The 18,963-nt window shown below is 47.7% G+C and overlaps 1 protein-coding gene across 3 annotated transcripts; it reads left to right on the forward strand.

The window, feature by feature from the left end:
* Positions 1 to 958: 958 nt before the first annotated feature.
* Positions 959 to 18,497, forward strand: PILRA (paired immunoglobin like type 2 receptor alpha). 3 transcript variants are annotated; one of them, XM_042922988.1, is made up of 7 exons: positions 965 to 1,607; positions 1,928 to 2,317; positions 12,991 to 13,185; positions 17,102 to 17,132; positions 17,660 to 17,709; positions 17,938 to 17,969; positions 18,139 to 18,497. In XM_042922988.1, the coding sequence occupies exons 1-7, from the start codon at positions 1,553 to 1,555 to the stop codon at positions 18,274 to 18,276; spliced, it is 891 nt and encodes a 296-aa protein (XP_042778922.1). In that variant the 5' UTR covers positions 965 to 1,552; the 3' UTR covers positions 18,277 to 18,497. The 3 variants fall into 3 exon arrangements, with proteins under 3 accessions (XP_042778923.1, XP_042778924.1, XP_042778922.1); XM_042922989.1 differs by lacking the exons at positions 17,938 to 17,969; positions 18,139 to 18,497 and adding an exon at positions 17,850 to 17,930 and having other exon boundaries at positions 959 to 1,607; XM_042922990.1 differs by lacking the exons at positions 17,938 to 17,969; positions 18,139 to 18,497 and adding an exon at positions 17,853 to 17,937 and having other exon boundaries at positions 960 to 1,607.
* Positions 18,498 to 18,963: the final 466 nt, after the last annotated feature.

Genomic DNA, 18,963 nt, shown 5'->3' on the forward strand with positions numbered 1-18,963 from the left:
GAGAAGGGGATTCCATGAAAATGCAGAACCTGTCTCCTGGGGCCTAGGAGGAAGTGCAAGAAATGCAGACACAGGGACAGGGCAGGGGCTGCCTGGAAGGCCCTGGGAGAAGCGTGGGGGAAAATTAGGACTGAGGAAGCAACTGAGAAAGGAAGCTGGTCTTCTTGCTTCGGCCTCCAGAAGATGGGGCCACTTCCTGTGATGAAATCATGTTCTCCAATCCCCACCATCTACTGAGTAAGCCAATGCCAACCTCATTCTGGGGAGGGAGGGAGCTGAGCCTCCTAAAACCAGCACAGAGAGTCACCAATGGTCTCAGCCCCAGTATCTCATCCCCACCCACCAGCAGTCACAGGCTGGCAGTGCCCTCGATTGGAGACGGTCCAGGGACCGTCCGGAGGGTGACTCATTACTGCTCTGGGCCTTATTTCCCCCCTGCTCAAGGAAGGCTCCCAATTAGCCAGGGCTCTCACAGCTGTGGAGGGAATGACCTAAGGGGCATTATAAAAATACAGCCTCCTGGGGCTTACCCCCCAGAATGGAGCCAAGGCCCAAGGTTGTGTGGTGCAACTTGGTGGGAGCATCCAGAAGGAGCAGAAGGCTCTGTGGACTCAGCGAGACTGGAGTTTGAGTCCTGGACCTGCCTCAAGGGTCACATGACCTGAGGCAGGGCTTCTCTGAGCCCTTGGTCTCCTCATCTGTGGAGTGGAGGACAGAGGGGCCTGCTGATCCAGTCTTGCCTCCTGTGGGTCGAGGCATGGGCTCAAGAAGGCCCACCCTCACCTCTTAACCCCAAGGATGGTGTGAGACTGCACAAAAGGAGCTGACCAGGGAAGGGAAGGAGCCTGATAGGCCTGGGTCCTGGGCAGGGGAGCCCCTGCTGGGAGGGAGAGCGGCCAGGTGCAAGTTGGGTGTCCTTGGTGCCTGGTGCTGGGGTGGAGGCCATCTGATCACCAGTGGGTCCCTCCTCCTTCCTCTGGGGAGGCGTTAGCTGGGCAGAGACTCATGGTTGCCTGTCCTCTGGCTGGAAGAGCCAAACTGGTCCTGCTGCAGCCTTTCACCTGGACGACAGAAAGAGGCCAGGAGATGCCGAGAGCCAGTGAGAAGGAGAGCTGGAGAGACAGAGACTGACTCCTGAGGAGAGGTGGCCAGGAGCTGAGATGGAAGAGGCGAGGCCACAGATGGCCAAGGTGTGGGGTGGCCATGTGAAGAAAGAACCATGAACCATGGCCATGTGAAGAAAGGCCATGAACTATGGCCCTCCATGTGAAGAAAGAAGTTGGGGGCCTTTCTCACGGCTCTCTGTGCACTGACCACAAGGGAGGCGCTTTTGCAATGTAGAAAAAGAAGAAACCAGATTGATAAAGGAAGTGCTGGGTACTCCGGGGGCCCGCGAGTTTGGGGAAGCTCACCCTCCCTTGCTCTTCCGAAGGAACCTGATCCACGCTTTCCACGTTCCTCTGGACTCCCCGAGGAGGCACCTCTGTAGGGCCTGCCCTCTGGCCTTGACAGAGCTGCTTGGCTTCTCCTCTCCTGGGAGGAGAGTGAGGCAATGGGTCCGTCCCTGCTGCTGTCCCTGCTGCTGCTGCCGGCATCTCTGCAGGCTGGTGAGTGTCCAGGACACCCTGGCTCCGCCCCGAGGGCCAGGAGTCCCCAGGAAGGGCTGTGGCTGGGCAGCTGGAGAAGGGGTCTGCTGGGGTAGCCGGCCAGGCCTCCCAGCTCCAGCGGGCTGGTCCCATGGTGCCACGTCCTCCCCAACCCTTCACCCTCCTCCCTACCCCAAGCCCGGCAAGGGGGACACCCAGGCCAGAGGGCCAGTCCTGCCATCTGTCACACTTGGTGTGCTCTGTGAGTGAGGGTGCCAGAAGGTCTGGGGTTATCGTCCTCATCTCTCCCAGTGGCTCAAAGTCTCCTCTCTCTCCTCCAGGCAGCTCAAAAGAATGCAATCCAAACACTGACTTTGGGATCAACCAACCAGCGTCTCTCTCAGCCCCCGAGGGTGATTCCACCTGCATCTCTTTCTCCTACTTCTACTGCTGGGAGTTAGCCAAGGATCCCAGACTGAGTATAGCCGTCAGACGGACAGACTTCCATGGAGAGGTCATCTACAACAGTACCCAGCATTTTGTCCATAAGGATTTCAAGAACCGGATCTCCCTGGACTTGAGAGAGGGTCAGAACTCCGGCACCCTGTGTATACGGAACCTGCGGAAAGAAGATGAGAATAGGTACTTTTGCCGGGTCCAAGTGGAAACGCTAAGAGACGGCAAACAGGTGTGGCAGTCCATCCCAGGGACCAAACTCACCATTACCGACGGTGAGTCCAGCTGCCCGGCAGCCACCACACCCACCCTGCAGGGTGCCCTCATCCCCCAGGCCTGGCCCAGGCCCCAATCTTCCTGCTTACCCCTTCTCTCAAACTCCTCTCCCCACCCCTCTCCCCTCCCCAGGCCTCTGCCGACTTTACTCTTTCTCCTGGATCTCCCCAAACCTGGGCTGCCTGGGCTTCCTTGCCCATCCCCCTCACTGCCCCCTCCGGAGCCAGTCCCCACCCCGCTCCCCCAGCCTCAGCACCTTCCAGGCTGCCCAGGAATCCTCCCTTCTTGCTTCAAGCTGGGCCTCCAGTCTTGCCTCCCTCCCCTCACCCCACGCTGTCCAGGTGGACTTGACTTCTTCAGGGCGTGGTCTGCCTTCCCTTTGTCCTGTGTCCCTGTGAGTAGCCCCTGCCAGCCCCCAGTCTTGTGTCTCCCCACAGTTGCGGGCTCAACCCAGCACACACAGCAGGTACCCAATTATGACCCAAGACCCCTGTCCCCTGGCCACGCCCCATTACCTCTTTTCCCAGTCCCCCCTGCGTCCTTCTCCTGCTCTGCTCCTCGGAACCTGGCCCACAATGCTCCCTGCCCCAGCCCCTTCCCTCCTCTCCTTTCCCACCCCCCTCTTCCCCTGCCTCCATCCTCTTTACCCTCCTTGCCCCCCCCCCACCCCTGGTCCCCACCTCTGCCTGCACCATCCCCACTGTCCACTCCGATTTTGCTCCTCCATCCTGGCCTTTGAGACATGCCATCGACAGCAGAAATATGGCGGCTGCCGCTTACCATGCACTGTGTCAGGTTGAACAACTAGGTGTACGTCACCCTGGTTAACAACCTTCCCCGCGACCCCACAGTAACAGTAGGCACTGCTCTTATCTTCCTGTTACAGATAGGGAAACTGAGGCTCAAAGAGCCTAAACGCCTGCCCAAAGCCACACGCATGGCGCAGGCAGGACTTGAACCCCGTTTAACCCCAGAGCCTCCACTCTTAACCTAGTAGCTGCTCAGCTTCACAGCTGACCTGATCCTATTGCTGTCTTCACCTATTTTAACCAAGGAACGGGATGTGTTACAGCAGCAGATCTTCCCATGTTACCCAGCAGGCCTTGGGAACTTGAACCTAGGTTTGTTGGTCTCCAGAGCAGTTGGGGAGGGAGCCCTTCCCAGGAGTAGGCACTAGGGGATGCACTGTCTGTAGATATTATCTGTAGAAAATTCCTTAAAAACGAAAAATCCCAGGTCTGCTCTTTATAATCACTTGCACTGACAATTCTAACAACATATCACTGCTCCTGGGTGGAAGGATACTCTCCGTGACCCCACCCTTGGTAAACCACTGTCCCATCTGGCCACCATGCTGGTTTCAGAGCAAATAGAAAGTGGCTCACAACCTGAATTTAGCAAGACAGCGTTGGATTTCTATTTCTGGCACCTCCTCCATATTCCCTTAAATGGCCTTTTTTGAGAGGTTTTCGCTCTCCCCAGACCCCTCTTCCTCCTTCCCTGATCCTCCAACTTTCCTCATTTCTCACTTCAGTCACATTTACTATGAGTTTTTCATCAGTAAATTAATTTTTCAATTAATACAATTAATTGGATATCTATACTCATATTTTTAAAAAATACAGGAAAGTAATAAAAAGAAACGTTTTTTTAATCCAAGTGAGGTGCCACCATGCAAAGACATCACCCTAAAGGAATATTTGCAGCAAATAGAACTGATAAGTTTGTGGCTAGTTTAACAATATTTTCTACATACAGATGTTTTCCTTTTGTAGGCAAATCTCATTGTATTCTCCTTTATAATTTTCTCTTTTATTTCTTAGCCAAAAAATCCTATATCCCCTAGGGGCTGAAAAGATTTTAATTTCTTCTGATTTTTTAAATTATTAATTTATTTTTAATTTTTTAAATGTTTATTTATTTTTAAGAGAGAGAGACACAGATGGAGGGAAGGGCAGAGAGAGAGGGAGGCACAGAATCCAAAGCAGGCTCCAGTCTCTGAGCTGTCAGCACACAGCCTGATGCTGGGCTTGAACTCTGGAACCTTGCAATCATGACCTGAACCAAAGTAGGATGCTTAACCAACTGAGCCACCCAGGTGCCCCTAATTTATTCTGATTTTTATATGACTTCACAATAAAACACATTAATATAGTGAGAATTTATTTTGATATATGGTATGAGGTGAAGAATTAAACTGATCTTCATACCAAGAAACGAATCAATTGTCCCAACCCCATTTATGGGATAATTTTTCTCTTCTCCATTGACTCCTAGGCCGGGCTTTTTGTAGAATAGCATCCTTTCTGGTCTGTCATCTCCATTTCACTGTTCTGTCTTTTCTTATATCACTACCACTCTGTTTTAGTGATTATAACTTGGTCATGTTTCAGTGGCTGACAAGACTATTTCCATCAGAACCACATTACTTCCTCAAAAACTTTATTATTGTTTTGGCCTATTGTTTCACATAAATGTTGGAATAAGTTTGCCCGGTTCTGAGGAAAACACCTATTGGTAGCACTTACATTGGAATTGCATTAAATCTAGAAAGCAATTGATGAAAACAGAAGTCAGTGCAATATACAATCTTCCACCCAGAAATGGTTCCTGTTTTATAGCCCTCAATAACCTTGGGTGTGTTCTAAAGACCATGTCAATATCTCACAAGAGATATTGCTTTCCTTTAAATCTTTTATTTTTATTATTAATATGCAACATTATTTCTGAATATTCATCTTTTTAAATTTTCACTATAAAATATTGCACAAATTCTGGCCAAGACGGTGGGTTATATGCATGTTTACATCCTCTCCCTACCAAACCCTACTAAAATGACAGCAAAGATAATTTTTTTTAAGTTCATTGATTTATTTTGAGAGAGAGAGCATGGGAGGGGCAGAAATGGACAGAGAAAATCCCAAGCATGCTGATAGCATGGAGCCCAACACAGGGCTCAATCTCACCAACTATGAAATCATGACCTCAACCAAAATCCAGAGTTGGATGCTTAACCGACTGAGCCACCCAGGTGCCCCCCAAAGAGAATTTTTTAAGACAAAAATCCACAGGGACAAAAAAATATGTGAGCTATGTGGTGAAAAACAATATTTGGGAAGCTGGAAAGACATAGACTAATGTATCTGCTTAGGAGACCAGGGGAGCTAAGCCATAATCTTAATCTTGGCATAATCTTGGCAGTGGGGAGCGCCAAAAGAAAGGCAATTCTTACACTGCGAAACCCCTCAACGGTTTAGGAAGAGCCACCCCAGAACCCCTGACAGTGGGAGTAAAAGGGGGTTGGAAAGGTGGAGGACTAGGTGATAATGTATTTAAGAAGCAGGGAGGGGCGGCTGGTTGGCTCAGTAGGTTAAGCAGCTGATTTCAGCTCAGGTCATGATTTCTCAGTTTGAGAGTTTGAGCTCCAGGTCAGGCTGCAAGTTCGAGCCCCAGGTCATGCTCTGCGCTGTCAGCAACCTGCTTCAGATTCTGTGTCTCCCTCTCTCTCTGCACCTCCCCACTCACACTCTGTCTCTTTCTCTCTCTCAAAAATAAATAAACATTTAAAAGTTTTAAAACAATAAAAAGAAGCAGGGAAACTTCTACACCCCCTCCCCACCCAGCAGAGACTGGAGATTTGCTTTCTAGAAAGAATGGACCAGAGGGACTCTGGGGGCAGTCCTAGGCATACCTGGGGGCAAGGGTTCAGTCTTTAAAACTGGAGACTTGGTGAACTGATGAGATCCTAAATGCCTTACCCCCTTAGATGCCTCCTAGGACTCAGGATAGCCCAGCTGGTATCCCCTACCCTACCATGGGCAAGAAATCAGGAGATTTTTCTCTAGGAAATCTATCTGATGGGCTCAGAAAGGATTCAGAAAGCCTAACATCCTACAGCCCACTAGCTAACAAGCACTTTCTCCCAGACCACATACACAGCTACCAATCAGCGTGGCAACCAAGCATGGCAACACACTGGCAACCAAGGCAGCAAGATGGGGTCTTGGCCTCGCATGGAATCCCCCAGTCCTGATGATTGACCATTTGTCTCTGCTGTGCCTGGAATGCCTGAGGCTAGAGACGCCATTTAAAAATATGATTACATTCAGGGGTGCCTGGGTAGCTCATTCAGTTAAGCATCCAACTTCAGTTCAGGTCATAATCTTGCTGTCCGTGAGTTCAAGTCCTGCGTCAGGCTCTGTGCTGACAGCTCAGAGCCTGGAGCCTGCTTCGGATTCTGTGTCTCCCTCTCTCTCTCTCTCTGCCCCTCCCCCACTCATGCTCTCTGTCTCTCAAAAATGAATAAATGTTAAAAACGATTTTTTTAAAAATATGATTGCATTCAACACTTAAGGAATCCTTCCCCCATGAAATACACAGCAAAACCAATGCAGTGGGGAGAGGGGGGAGGGGGTTCCTGGAAAAAATCAAAATAATGGAGGAAGAATGAAACTCAGATAACTACCGTCCTCAGAAAGTTAAGAGAGTGCAAGCCTGTATAACAGAGGGAGCTTTCCAAACAAACAAGGAGCTCTTGAGAATTTAAGATATAACGGCAAATATAGAAAACTCGGTTAAAGAGTTGCAAGAAAAACTTGACGGAAATCTCGCAGAAGGTAGACAAAGAGTCACAGATTTGGGAACTGGTGGGTTGGATAGCGGCCCCCACAAAGACGTGTTCATATCCCAGTCCCCAAAACTAATGATTATTACCTTCCATGGTAAGGGATACGATTTAGCTAAGACTTCTGAGGTGAAGAAACCTGGGATTAGCTGGATGGGCCCTACATGCAAACAAGAGCCTCCTTCTAAGAGGGAGGTGGAGGGAACCTATCGCAGAAGGCAATATGATCACAGAGCAGAGACTCAGTGGTGCAGCCTCGAGAAACTGGAGAAGTAGGCAACAGACTCTCCCCCAGAGCCTCCTGAGGTTTTGCGGCCCGTGACACCTTGCTAACTGACCTGTGGCCTCCAGAACTGTGAGAAACTAAACTTCTATTGTTTTAAGTCACCCAGTTTGTGGTCATTTCTTCCATTTGCCATAGTAAAGTCATACTGTTATGCCCAGAATTCATGATCCCCAAAGACCACCAGGGAGCCGAGTCCGATGCAAAAGCAAAAGAGCCTTTATTCGAGCTAGCTCGAGCTCAATCCCCTACCTGCACTGACGCAGCAGTGAGATACTGGGGAGAGAGAGCGAGTTTCAAAAGGACAAAGGTTTTATTGGGGCCTAGGGGCGGTTGGTGAGGTAATGGCTATGGCCTCAGCCGATTGGCTGGGGAAGGGTCCGCGTCCTGTTAGGCTGGGGGGGGGGGGTTACTCAAGGGGAGGAGGTGTGGTCAAGGTGAAGGACACAGAACAAGATGGAGTCGGCTGGCTAGGCCCGCCCTTTCAATACAGAAACTATAAGATAAGAAAAACTGAGGATTGGCCCAAGAGCTCCAGCCTCTGAATAACAGGAGTTCCAGACACAGAGAAGAGATAAGGCCATTGAAAGAAAATATCCTAGATAACTCTAGAAATGTTCCAGAACAAAGAAGCCCAGAAAAATGGTTACAAATAAAAAGACCTACTTCAGGACACTACAACATGAAATTTCAAAACGTCAGGGATAAAAAGAAAATCCAACAAATTTCCAAGGAGGAAAGAAACAGGCTGCAGGAGATTCAAGAATCACAATGGCTTTGGCGGTCTCCATAGTAACAGAGGAAGCTGGAAAACAATGGTTGAATGACTTGAAATTCTAAGAGAAAATTATCTCATGCATTCATTCAACAAATATTGACTGAATACCTACTATATGTCGAGTGCTAATCTGGACACTGGGGAAACAGCAGCAAAAAAAAAAAAAAAAAAAAAAGAGCAAATCATGTGTACAACAATGCTCTTTGTACATAAGTGTGGATGAGCAAGAAGACTCAAGGGAAAGCCAACAAATTAATTCTGCACGTACACTGGTGGTGAAAAGAGAAAAGGAGGGAACTGGAGCAGAATCTGAGGGATAAAGGTTGCTAAGGGTGCTACTCTATTCAGACGGAACATCAAAGGCTCTGGGAACATTAGTCAGAGTCCTGGCAGGAAGCAGCCGCTCAAACAGGATGACTGGGGAGAGTTTAGAGTAGGGCACAGGATGGGGAAACCAGTCAGGGATGGGAGACCCCTGAGACCATCCCCAGGACTGAGGAACAGAGTAGGAAGAAGGGGGACCCAGTGATGAGCTGTAGCCTCTGGGGAGATAGAGTCAACATATCTGGGATGGTTAGTTTTGAGTGAGCTTACAGGATGCTCAGAGATCTGATAAGACATTCTTTCTGGATAGTCTGTAATGGTATTTCCAGAAGAGTCTAGCAGTGGGTGGGCATCATCCAAACCCTTGAGAGAACTAAAGGAACAAAAGAGTAGAGGATGGGCAGGGATCTCCACTTCTCCTGCTCTCAGACTTTGGAGCTCTTGGTTCTTGGGACTTTGGAATCTCACTGGTCCCCCTGGTTCTCAGACCCACAGGTCTGGGCCTAGAACTACATCACTAGCTTTCCTGGGCCTTTTGTTTAGAGATAGCAAACTCTGGCTTCTCAGCTATCATAATCACATGAACCAACACCTCAAAACTCCACATCTGTTTCTATATCCCATTGGTTCTGTGTCTCTGAAAACCCTAATATAAGACCTGTCAGACAGGGGACCAAGGGCTATGCCATGATCTGCCCTCTTCTCTCCTTCCATCTCTGGATGGTGACTCTGACTGGCTACTGACTAGGAACCAGCTGGTGAGAGAGCCCATGGATTGAGTCCACCAAGACCAGCCTCCAAAGGCACAAAGCAAGTGGAGAGGAGCTGGGGAGTGGATCTAAGAGAAGCCAGCATAAAAATCCAGCCTAGGCACAAATCTGTAGGAAGTCAGGGAGAGGTCTGGAGAAAAATGTTCCAGTCAAGAGGGATCAGCAAGGGCAGAGGCCATGAGGTGGGACAAGTGTGTGGCTGAATCAGATAAAGAGGCTGATGGTGGCAGCAGGTGAGATCAGAACAGGCAGTGGGGGGGCCAGTCCAGTGTGGCTTTGAAAGCCAAGAAAAGAACTTTTACTCAGTGTAATGAGTCTAGTGAGGGTTTCCTGCTGTGCTGATGTGCATTGTACAAGTGTCCCTCCAGATGTTGTATAGAGAATAAGACTGTAAAGATGAGCAAGGTCACAAGCAGGGACACCAGTGAGAGGTGATGTGCCTGAAGGGTGACAACATGGGCAGGTGAGATGCTGGTTATATTTTGAAGACTGAGCAGACAGGATTTGCAGATGATGGGATGTGGGGGGTAAGAAAGAGAGAAGAAGCAAGGGTGACTCTGAGGCTTTTGGCCTGAGCTTCTTACAGGATGGCATTGCCATTTACTGAGAGGGGGACATGCGGTAGGAACAGGTTTGGGAGGAAATCAAGAGTTCTGTAATTTGAGACATTACAAGATAAACAGAGGTGTAAGTAGGCAGTGAGATACAGGATTCAGGAGAGCCAGGAAAGAGATGACTGGATATGTAAATTTGGGTGGGATCAGTTTGTCGCTGATAGTTGATGCCATGGGACTGGATAAATTATCTGGGAAGTGCGTGTAGATAGAGAGCGGGTCCTAGGACTGAACTGAGAAGGGCCCATGACTGTTATAGGTTGGGAAAAGGAGGAATCAACAAGCAGCTGCTAGAGAGGCAGGAAAAGAGCCACAAGAGAATGGTGTCCCAAAAGCCAAGTGAAGACCCCATCTCATGAAAAGGACATCGAATGCTGGACTGTCCAGTAAAAAGGAGAAAACAGGGGTGTGAGAGTTCTAAATCCTCGATTTCAATGGTAGGAAGTAAATCAACAATACTTCCAACCATTCAAGTAACAACAGTGTATGCTTGTGATTTAGAAATACAAGGTTAATGCCAAAAGAAACAGCTAAAAGGTTTTAGCACTAAAAGGTGCTAAAACAGTTGACTCTGTAGAGTGGGAAGGGAGTGAGAGGCTTATGCAGGGGCTGCTGTCTTTATATACTATGGAATGTGTGGACTTTTTAACTTACGTGCCTATGTAACTTTGATAAACATTAAATTTTGAAAATAGTAAAGGTACTGGTAATACTTACGCTGCCTTTTTAAAAATGTTCAAACAATACAGAAGGGAGTCGAATGAAAAGTCTATTCCTCCCTCTGCACTTTATCTCTCCAGCCACTACTTCTTTCTGCGGAAATGTCCTCTCTCACAGATATAGATACAGATATAGATACATAACACAAATAGAATCAAACCACATTACTATTCTGCTCTACAACTTATTTTTATTCCCCTATCTTTCCAGTTCAGTACATGTACAGTTACGCTTTTTTTTTTTTTTTTTTTTTTTTTTAAAGGCTGCAGGGAGGTGCAAGAGTGGCTCAGTCAGTGAAGTGTCTGGCTCTTGATTTCGGCTCAGGTCATGATCTCATGGTTTGATTCCTGGGTTCAGGCCCCACATTGGGGTCGCTGCTATCAGGTCAGAGCCCGCTTCAGATACTCTGTCCCCTTCTCCCTGCACTCCCTGCTTGCATTCTCACCCAAAAATGAACAAACACACACACACACACACACACACACACACACACACAAAGGCCACAGAGTGTCTCCATGCCATAATGTATCACAATGTATCTACTTACTCAGTGTCCTATTTAAAGATGTTTAGTGGGAATGCAAGCTGGTGCAGCCACTCTGGAAAACAGTATGGAGGTTCCTCAAAAAACTAAAAATAGAATTACCCTACGACCCAGCAATTGCACTACTAGGCATTTATCCACAGGATACAGGTGTGCTATTTTGAAGGGACACATGCACCCCGATGTTTATAGCAGCACTATCAACAATAGCCAAAGTATGGAAAGAGCCCAAATGTCCATCTATGGATGAATGGATAAAGAAAATGTGGTCTATATATACAATGGAGTATTACTTGTCAATCAAAAAGAATGAAATCTTGCCATTTGCAACTACGTGGGTGGAACTGGAGGGCATTATGCTAAGTGAAATTAGTCAGAGAAAGACAAAAATCAAATGACTTCACTCATATGAGGACTTTAAGAGACAAAACAGATGAACATAAGGGAAGGGAAATAAAAATAATATAAAAACAGGGAGGGGGACAAAACAGAAGAGACTCATAAATATGGAGAACAAACTGAGGGGTACCAGAGGCGTTGTGGGAGGGGGGATGGGCTAAATGGGTAAGGGGCACTAAGGAATCTACTCCTGAAATCGTTGCACTATATGCTAACTAGTTTGGATATAAATTTTTAAAAATAAAAAATAAAACAAGTAAAAAAATAAATAAAGATGTTTAGCTTGTTGGGGCATCCCAAAGCTGCAAGGAACACCCCTAAATACAGGCCTTTGAACACTTGCCCAGCATTTCCACAGGAGAAATTTCTAGCATTGAAAGCACTGGGTCAAAGGGCACACCTGGGTATGTTACACTTTACAAATGCACTCCCAAAGGTTGTACCCACCTATCCTTCCACTGCTCAATTACTGGGTATTTTCCTCCACTCAGATCGGTAAAAAACCCAGCCTTTTGTTGTTTTAACCTGCATTAAAAAATATAGATAGATAAATTAGCATCAGGGTTATGTTATCATTTTATGAAATAAATTAGAATTGCCTCTTTCCCATATTTCCCTGTGTTCTAGAATCCATCTGGGAATTATTTGTTCTTTAAATTTTCACAAGAATTTACCCATAGGGGCAGCTGGGTGGCTCAGTTGGTTAAGCATCTGACTTCAGCTCAGGTCATGATCTCACGGTTCGAGAGTTCAAACCCCACATCAGGCTCTGTGCTGACAGCTGGGAGCCTGGAGCCTGCTTCGGATCTGTGCCTCCCTCTCTCTCTGCCCTTCCCCTGCTCACAGTCCTGTCTGTCTGTCTCTCTCAAAAATAAACATTAAAAAAAATTAAAAAAAAAAAAAGAATTTACCCATACAGCCTCCTGAGCTTGGAATCTTTATGATAGGTAGTTTTTAATAGGGCTCTCATTTCCTTTTTTTTTTTTTTTTTAAGTTTATTTACTTTGTTTAGTAATCTTTACCCCCAGTGTGGAGCTCAAACTCATGACCTAGAGACCAAGAGTCACCTGCTCTTCTGATTGAGCCAGGCCAGTGCCCCAAGAGTCCTCACTTCTTTGTTTACCTATCAGTGAAAGTGTCTTACTTCTTAACTCCATTTTCAGAAATTTTTGTTTGTTTCAGAAAATCATCCAATTCAGAGTTTTTTTTTAAGTTTATCAACCTATAATGAGCATACACTCACAAATGATTTCAACAAACTCTTGTTAGGTTTGCAAGAGTCTTATCTGTTTTATTTCTTTCTTGTTTTTTGTTGTTTGTTTTCCCCTAAATAACTACTCCCTGCACTTATTATTCTCTCTGTTGTCCTGTTTCCTAATAAATTTATTCCTACGTAGGTTTCATTAATTTTTTCCTCTGAGTTTTCTTAGGGCTGGCTTCTTTCTGGTTTTGGTACTTTTTCTAAGGAATTGACTATTCCATTCATGTTTTTAATTTCTTCTTGGAGTTCCTCCCCACCCTTAATATTCCCCAAACTAGGGAATGAGATGTAACAGTTTCATCCAAATACCTCAAGCCTCCAGAGGAGAATCTGCTAAATTCTCGTGTCTTCTCAGCTGCCCAGGCGACCGCCAAGGGCACCACCACCGCAGCCACCATCACAGCTGACCTCAATGTCGTAGAGAACAATGGGAGCTCAGCATCTTCACCCCTGAGTGTGGGAGCTGCAGTCGGGGTGGCACTGGCTGGTGTTGTGCTCATAATAGCAGTTTTGGGACTGATTGTCTTCCTCAGGTGGAAGAGAAGCAAAGGTAAGTGGTTCTGGGCTACGCCTCCAACTTGTCCCCAAGTTCCCCGACTGAATGTTTCCCAGAGCCCACCAGTATCAGAATGACCCCAGGTCATCCTGCATTTAAAAATGCAGATCCCTGCTGGCCTTGAGGTCTGGGCTTGGGAATCTGCATTTTTAAAGATCTCAACAAGTGGTGTCTATGTGTGATCCAGTTTGAGAACCATTGCTCCAGACCAGTCCCGCCCCACAAATCTGATCATTTTCTAGTTTTTGTCTCTTGACTTAATCATTTATCATCAATCTTCATCTTTTGTTTTTTTTTTTAATTTTTTTTTTAACGTTTATTTATTTTTGAGACAGAGAGAGACAGAGCATGAACGGGGGAGGGGCAGAGAGAGAGGGAGACACAGAATCGGAAGCAGGCTCCAGGCTCTGAGCCATCAGCCCAGAGCCCGACACGGGCCTCGAACCCATGGACCGCAAGATCGTGACCTGAGCCAAGTCGGACGCTCAACGGACTGAGCCACCCAGGCGCCCCTAATCTTCATCTTTTGATTCACGGGGAGGGGAGGGTCAGCTCTTGGAAGAGTAAGGAGAGAGCAGAAGGGAAAGGAAGTTGACTCAGCTCAGCAAGCATTGGTTGAGGGCTTATCTTGCAGGGTCTGGCTTATAATTGGAGATACAAGTGTAAATAAAGTGTGGGTCCTGCTTTCAAGGAACTCAGTGGCAGAGGGAGAGGAAAGGAGGTGACTGCCTCATTTGAAAAGAGCTGTGGTAGTCTAGGACAGAGGAGGGGAATCATGGAGAACTTCCCATAGGAAGTGACACTACAGAAAGTCTCAAAGAGTATAAGAGAATTAGCCAGGCAAGTGGTGAGGGTGGTGAAGATGTCACTGTCCCTGCAGGTACGGGAAAGCAGTGGGAGAACTCTAAGCAGCTCCATGCAGTGGAGGAGGCTAGAGATGGGAGAAGAACCTTGTAAATCACACCCAAGAGCCTCTGCTCCTAGAGGCAACATGAAGCAGTTCTCCATCCAGATACATCCGGGATGGAGGCGCCAGAGGTGGGCCAGGCCAATCTAAGGCAGTAACAGTGTAGGTGGAGGGATAGAGCCAGACTCTGGAAGAGTTCAAGAGAGAAAATCAGTAGGATTTGGTGATCAGGCTGGTGCAGGGGCAAGGGAGTGGGAAGAACTTGGATGAAACCACCAAGCAAATTAGAGAATACAAGAGGTCAAAGACCATGTTTGGGGGTGGAGGGGGGCGGGGTGGGGAATACTGATTCTTTAGCTTGGGACATGTTAGACATACCTGTGTGGCATCTGAGCCTAGAGGTTCATCAGAAATTTGGATGTATGCATTTATAGCTAACAGAGAGGACAGGGCTAGAGACATTAATTATTTACACCCCAACACCCTCCAATACTAATTTGAAATTCCTCTAGAGAAAGATTTCAGTGAGAGGAGATTAGCCCTATCAGATATTAAAGCACAGAGGTGAGCAGCATAGAATCTAGACTGCCTGCACTCAAATCCTGGCTGGGGAAACTCTGGTGCAGTGGTTGTATTACTCTGTGCCTCAACTTACTCATCGGTAAAATGAGAATAATAATAGTACTCACCCTGGGGGTTGTCACGACAATTAAATGTAATTCATTGAGAACAGATTCTGGCACAGAATAAGGACTATGTGAGCACTAGCACCTGTAATTATTAAGCTGCAATAATTAAAATGATTCGATGCTGTCATATTCATACACAGATAAACCAATGTATTAAAAGAGAAAAGCCCAAATATAGGCAGGACAAAACAGGTCAAAATATATTCAGGAATTTAGTAGGTTAAAATCTGGCATTTCTAATCAATGGGGAAAGATGAATAATTCAATACATGGTGATGGAACAATTGAACAGCCATCTGAGAAAATAATATTATCTCATAATTTGCACCAAAATAAATTCCATGGAGATCAATCAAAGAGTTAAATGTGGGGGGAAGAACCCTAGCACCAGAAGAAAGCATGTGAGACTATTTTATAACCATGGAGTGTTGATGATCTCCCTATATATGACATAAACATAAAAGCCATGAATAAAAACATTGATAAACTCAAAGGTATAGGAATTGTTTTTAATTCTGCAGAGGAAAAATCACAGTGGTTGTCTCTAGAGTCAGGATGAGGGTTAGAGATGAAGAAAAATGTGACATAGTCATTGAGGAAATGGAAGACAGTATTTAAGAATTCAACTCAGATGAGAAGCCATAAACTGTGTAAAAGCATCGCCGCGTGTTTTTCCTCATGCAGGTTAGAACCCTCTGGGACTTGTTCATTAGGAGTTATGTTCACCTGCTGGCACCAGAGACCAAAAGTAACAGGGCTTAACTAAGACTGAGTTTATTGCTTTCCCCTATATAAAAGGATGAGGAAACAGATAGCAGAGGCCATTGTCCTTAGGCACTCAGACTTCTATTTTCCTGCTCACTGTCCTGGCCACTGGCTTTTATCCTGAAGGTTGCCTCATGATCCAAGATGGCTGCTCAGACTCCAGCCATTATTTTTGAACCCAGACAGGAAACAGGAGGAAGGAAGGAAAAAAAGACTATGCCACAGCTGTCTGTCCTCCTTTTAAAGAGGCTTCCTGAAAATCTTACCTCCAACTTCCCTTTGAATCTTACTGGCTAGGATGTACTCCTGTGTCCCACATCTATCAGTAGGGCAGCATACTGCCACCCCAAATAAAATCAAGGTTCTGTAACTAAGTAAGAAGAAATGAATGGTGGGGCACCTGGTTGGCTCAGTCACTACAGCATGTGACTCTTGATCTCGGGGTTGTGAGTTTGAGCCCCACGTTGGGTATAGAGATTACTTAAAAATAAAATCTTTTTTAAAAAGTAAGAAATGAATGGATATCAGGTAAGCAAATAGCATTCTCTGCCATCAGCCACATCCAGAATTAGAGCTGTGTCAGCTAAGTGTGGCATAAGGATAGGGGAACACAGGCAGTCAAGGAGCTAGTGAAAGGGTAGGAGTAGAGAGTAGAGGATCATCAGGGAGCTTGGACAGCCCAAAAGAAAGTGGATTATCAGAGGGTCAAAACACAGATATACCAAACAGGCTGATAGTAAAAGAGAGCTGGAAGGAAAGAAAGTTGTAGTATAAAAATGATGCTGGCATTTAATATTTCAGAGTTCTCAATCCCAGGGATAAAAAGGAGTCCAGGGTATGGCTGAGTGGAGTGGAGGTCACTAGAGTTGGGGGGGACATAGGAGTCCCATGTGTTCAGAGGGCTGTCCCTGTCGATGATGGGACCTCCCAGGATAGTGTTGGGTGGTGGAGGGGATGTCTGTGAACCAGGGGCTGATCCTTGGGAAATGCTGTAGACAGACTCAGAAGGACAGGAGGGGAGATGGTAGCAGGGGGACAGCAGAGGTTTCAGTGGCAGAGGGTGGAGAGAAACTGGCTGCAGCGCAGACACAGATTCCAGCCATGAGGTTCAGGAGAGGGGAGAGAAACATGGAAAGCCAGTGTATCAGGGCATGAGAGAGCTGTGAGTCTATGATAAGGGCCAAAGGAGGGGGAGGAGGAGGTGGGTGGGCCAGGGCTCAGCAGTGGAAGGAGCAGGTGGAGGGATGGGTGAGGAATTCAAGGAAGGGGAAAGGAAGCAAAGGGAAAGGGTGAGAGAGAGAGAGAGAGAGAGCGAGAGCGAGCAGGCAAGAGCGATTCTCTTGATTTAGTGTTGAAGACAACCACGGAACAGGGTTGGGCAGCCTCAGAGTGCCAGCAGGTGCCACTCAAGAGTCCCAGGTGGGTCCAACAGAGTTGTTCCGCTGCCCTGACCTCTCTAGGGGTGGTCTCAGAGCACACAGAGCAGGAAGGCAGGGAGGAGAGATGCCTTCTGTGGATGGCACCCTGACATGCTGCTGTTCCCCTACAGGTCTGCAGACTAAAACCAGAACCGTAGCCAGGTGAGTGCTTGTCCTGTTTGGGAAACAGGAAGGTCCTTATGGGGACAGCAGCTCTCCTCCTCACCTTCCAGTGGACACCTCTTTTCTCAGAGCCACTTCCCTCCTTAGCTTTTAGCCTCACCTCTCTCTCCTCCACCACCAGGCCTTCTCCCTCTTTCCCTCCCTCCAGAGCTCTCTTCTTCATCCTCCCCTTTCCTCCAGCCCATCTTCCCTATTCCATTCTTTCTTTCTCCCAGCCCCTTCCCTCCCCTCTCTCCCTTCCCACCTGGGCACCGGCCAGAAGACCATCACCACACTTCTGATGGCTCTTCCAACAAAGCCGCTTCTCCGGGATGATCTATCTTCAAGGGAATCTCAGGACCTCTACTGGCTACACGGCAAACTGCCTCTCAATCTTCTCCCAGGCCTCCTGAGAGCCTCAAACCTTGGCTCACCTGAGTGTCAGGGGGTTGCAGAGCTCCCACAGAGGTTTGAACCCACTTCTGCCCAGCCTCTAATGCACTTCCCGCCCTCTCCTTCGCACACAGGGAATCGGTCCAAAACACTGAGGAGAAGTATGAGAACATCGGGATTACAGGTAAATTCTTACTGTGACACTCCCCTCTCTCCACCTTGGTCCGCCCTTCCTCACACACCCCCTGCCCACACACCTGCCTCAGCATTCTCCTCTTTCCCTGTCCCACCCATCCCTCTGGCCTGACCCTGGTCTTGACCTAGCAGATGATCTCACTCCCCAAGGCCCCCGCGCATCTCTCTGCCCTGGCTGACATGCCACCTGACCCCAGCACACCTTGAATTTTTCTAGGACAAAAAACAGAGCCCAAGCTGGACCCCAAGGTAAGCAGCCCAGACTAGAGCCTAAAGGAATTAAAAAGAAGTTTGGAGAAGGTGGGGTAGATGGAATAGAGGAACTGTGGTGTTGGTGGGGCACTCAGTTATGGGGTTACCGCTCTAAGTTGGGGACAGCTCCCCTTCCACTCAAGCCCTTCTTCTTCATTCTCACCAGGGTGAAGCCCAGGATGACGGTGGCATCCTCTATGCCTCCCTCACCCTCTCCAGCTCCTCGTCACCGGCAGCCCCTCCCTGCACCCCTCCCAAGGAGAGCCCGCAGGAGACCCTGTATTCTATCGTAAAGGCCCAGTGAGCAGGACTGAATGGGGACTCCCTGAGACTAAGCTGCACAGAAGGTCACAGCTTCTAGTAATAACCCTGGCCAGACACAGACAAAAGCCAGTGGGTGTGGAAGGCCACTAAGGACCAGAGGGAAACAGAGCCATCTGCTTCCATTCCCTCTTCAACTTCCCAGCCCTTGCCCACAAAAATAAAAGTACTAGTAGGATTTGCCTGAAGGCACCTAAAGAGAAACTGATGGCATCTTCTGTCTTTTCCTTCTCGCCAAAAATGAGCTGTAAAAGTAGCTCACACCCGAGATCCCTCCTCCAGTGCTGGTGTTCAGTGACCGCCTTCAGGCCAGGCGGGGGACCCCAAACACTGGCAGCCAGCCCAGAGCCCAGACTCTGCCCCCTTATCTAACCATTCTACTTCTGCTACCATAACATGTACCGCGTTAAGTGCATCACTCATGTAAGCATCACCAACAACCTTATACAGTCCTGGATGCACTCACCGGAGGCGTGAAGAGAAGACCCAGAATGGTTAGTGCTTTTCTCAAGGCCACACACCTAGTAAGTGGCTGAGCCAGGTCTGAACCCAGACCTGCCCTTCTCGACGGCCTCCTCCCAGGACTTGGGTCTCACTGACTTCCCAGATCCCTGTACTGTGCCGGCCTCCCACCAGAAACAGGGACATGCCACAGGGACCGGGGCGGGGG

This window comes from Panthera leo, chromosome E3 (assembly GCF_018350215.1).
Source record: "Panthera leo isolate Ple1 chromosome E3, P.leo_Ple1_pat1.1, whole genome shotgun sequence".
NCBI lineage: Eukaryota > Metazoa > Chordata > Mammalia > Carnivora > Felidae > Panthera > Panthera leo.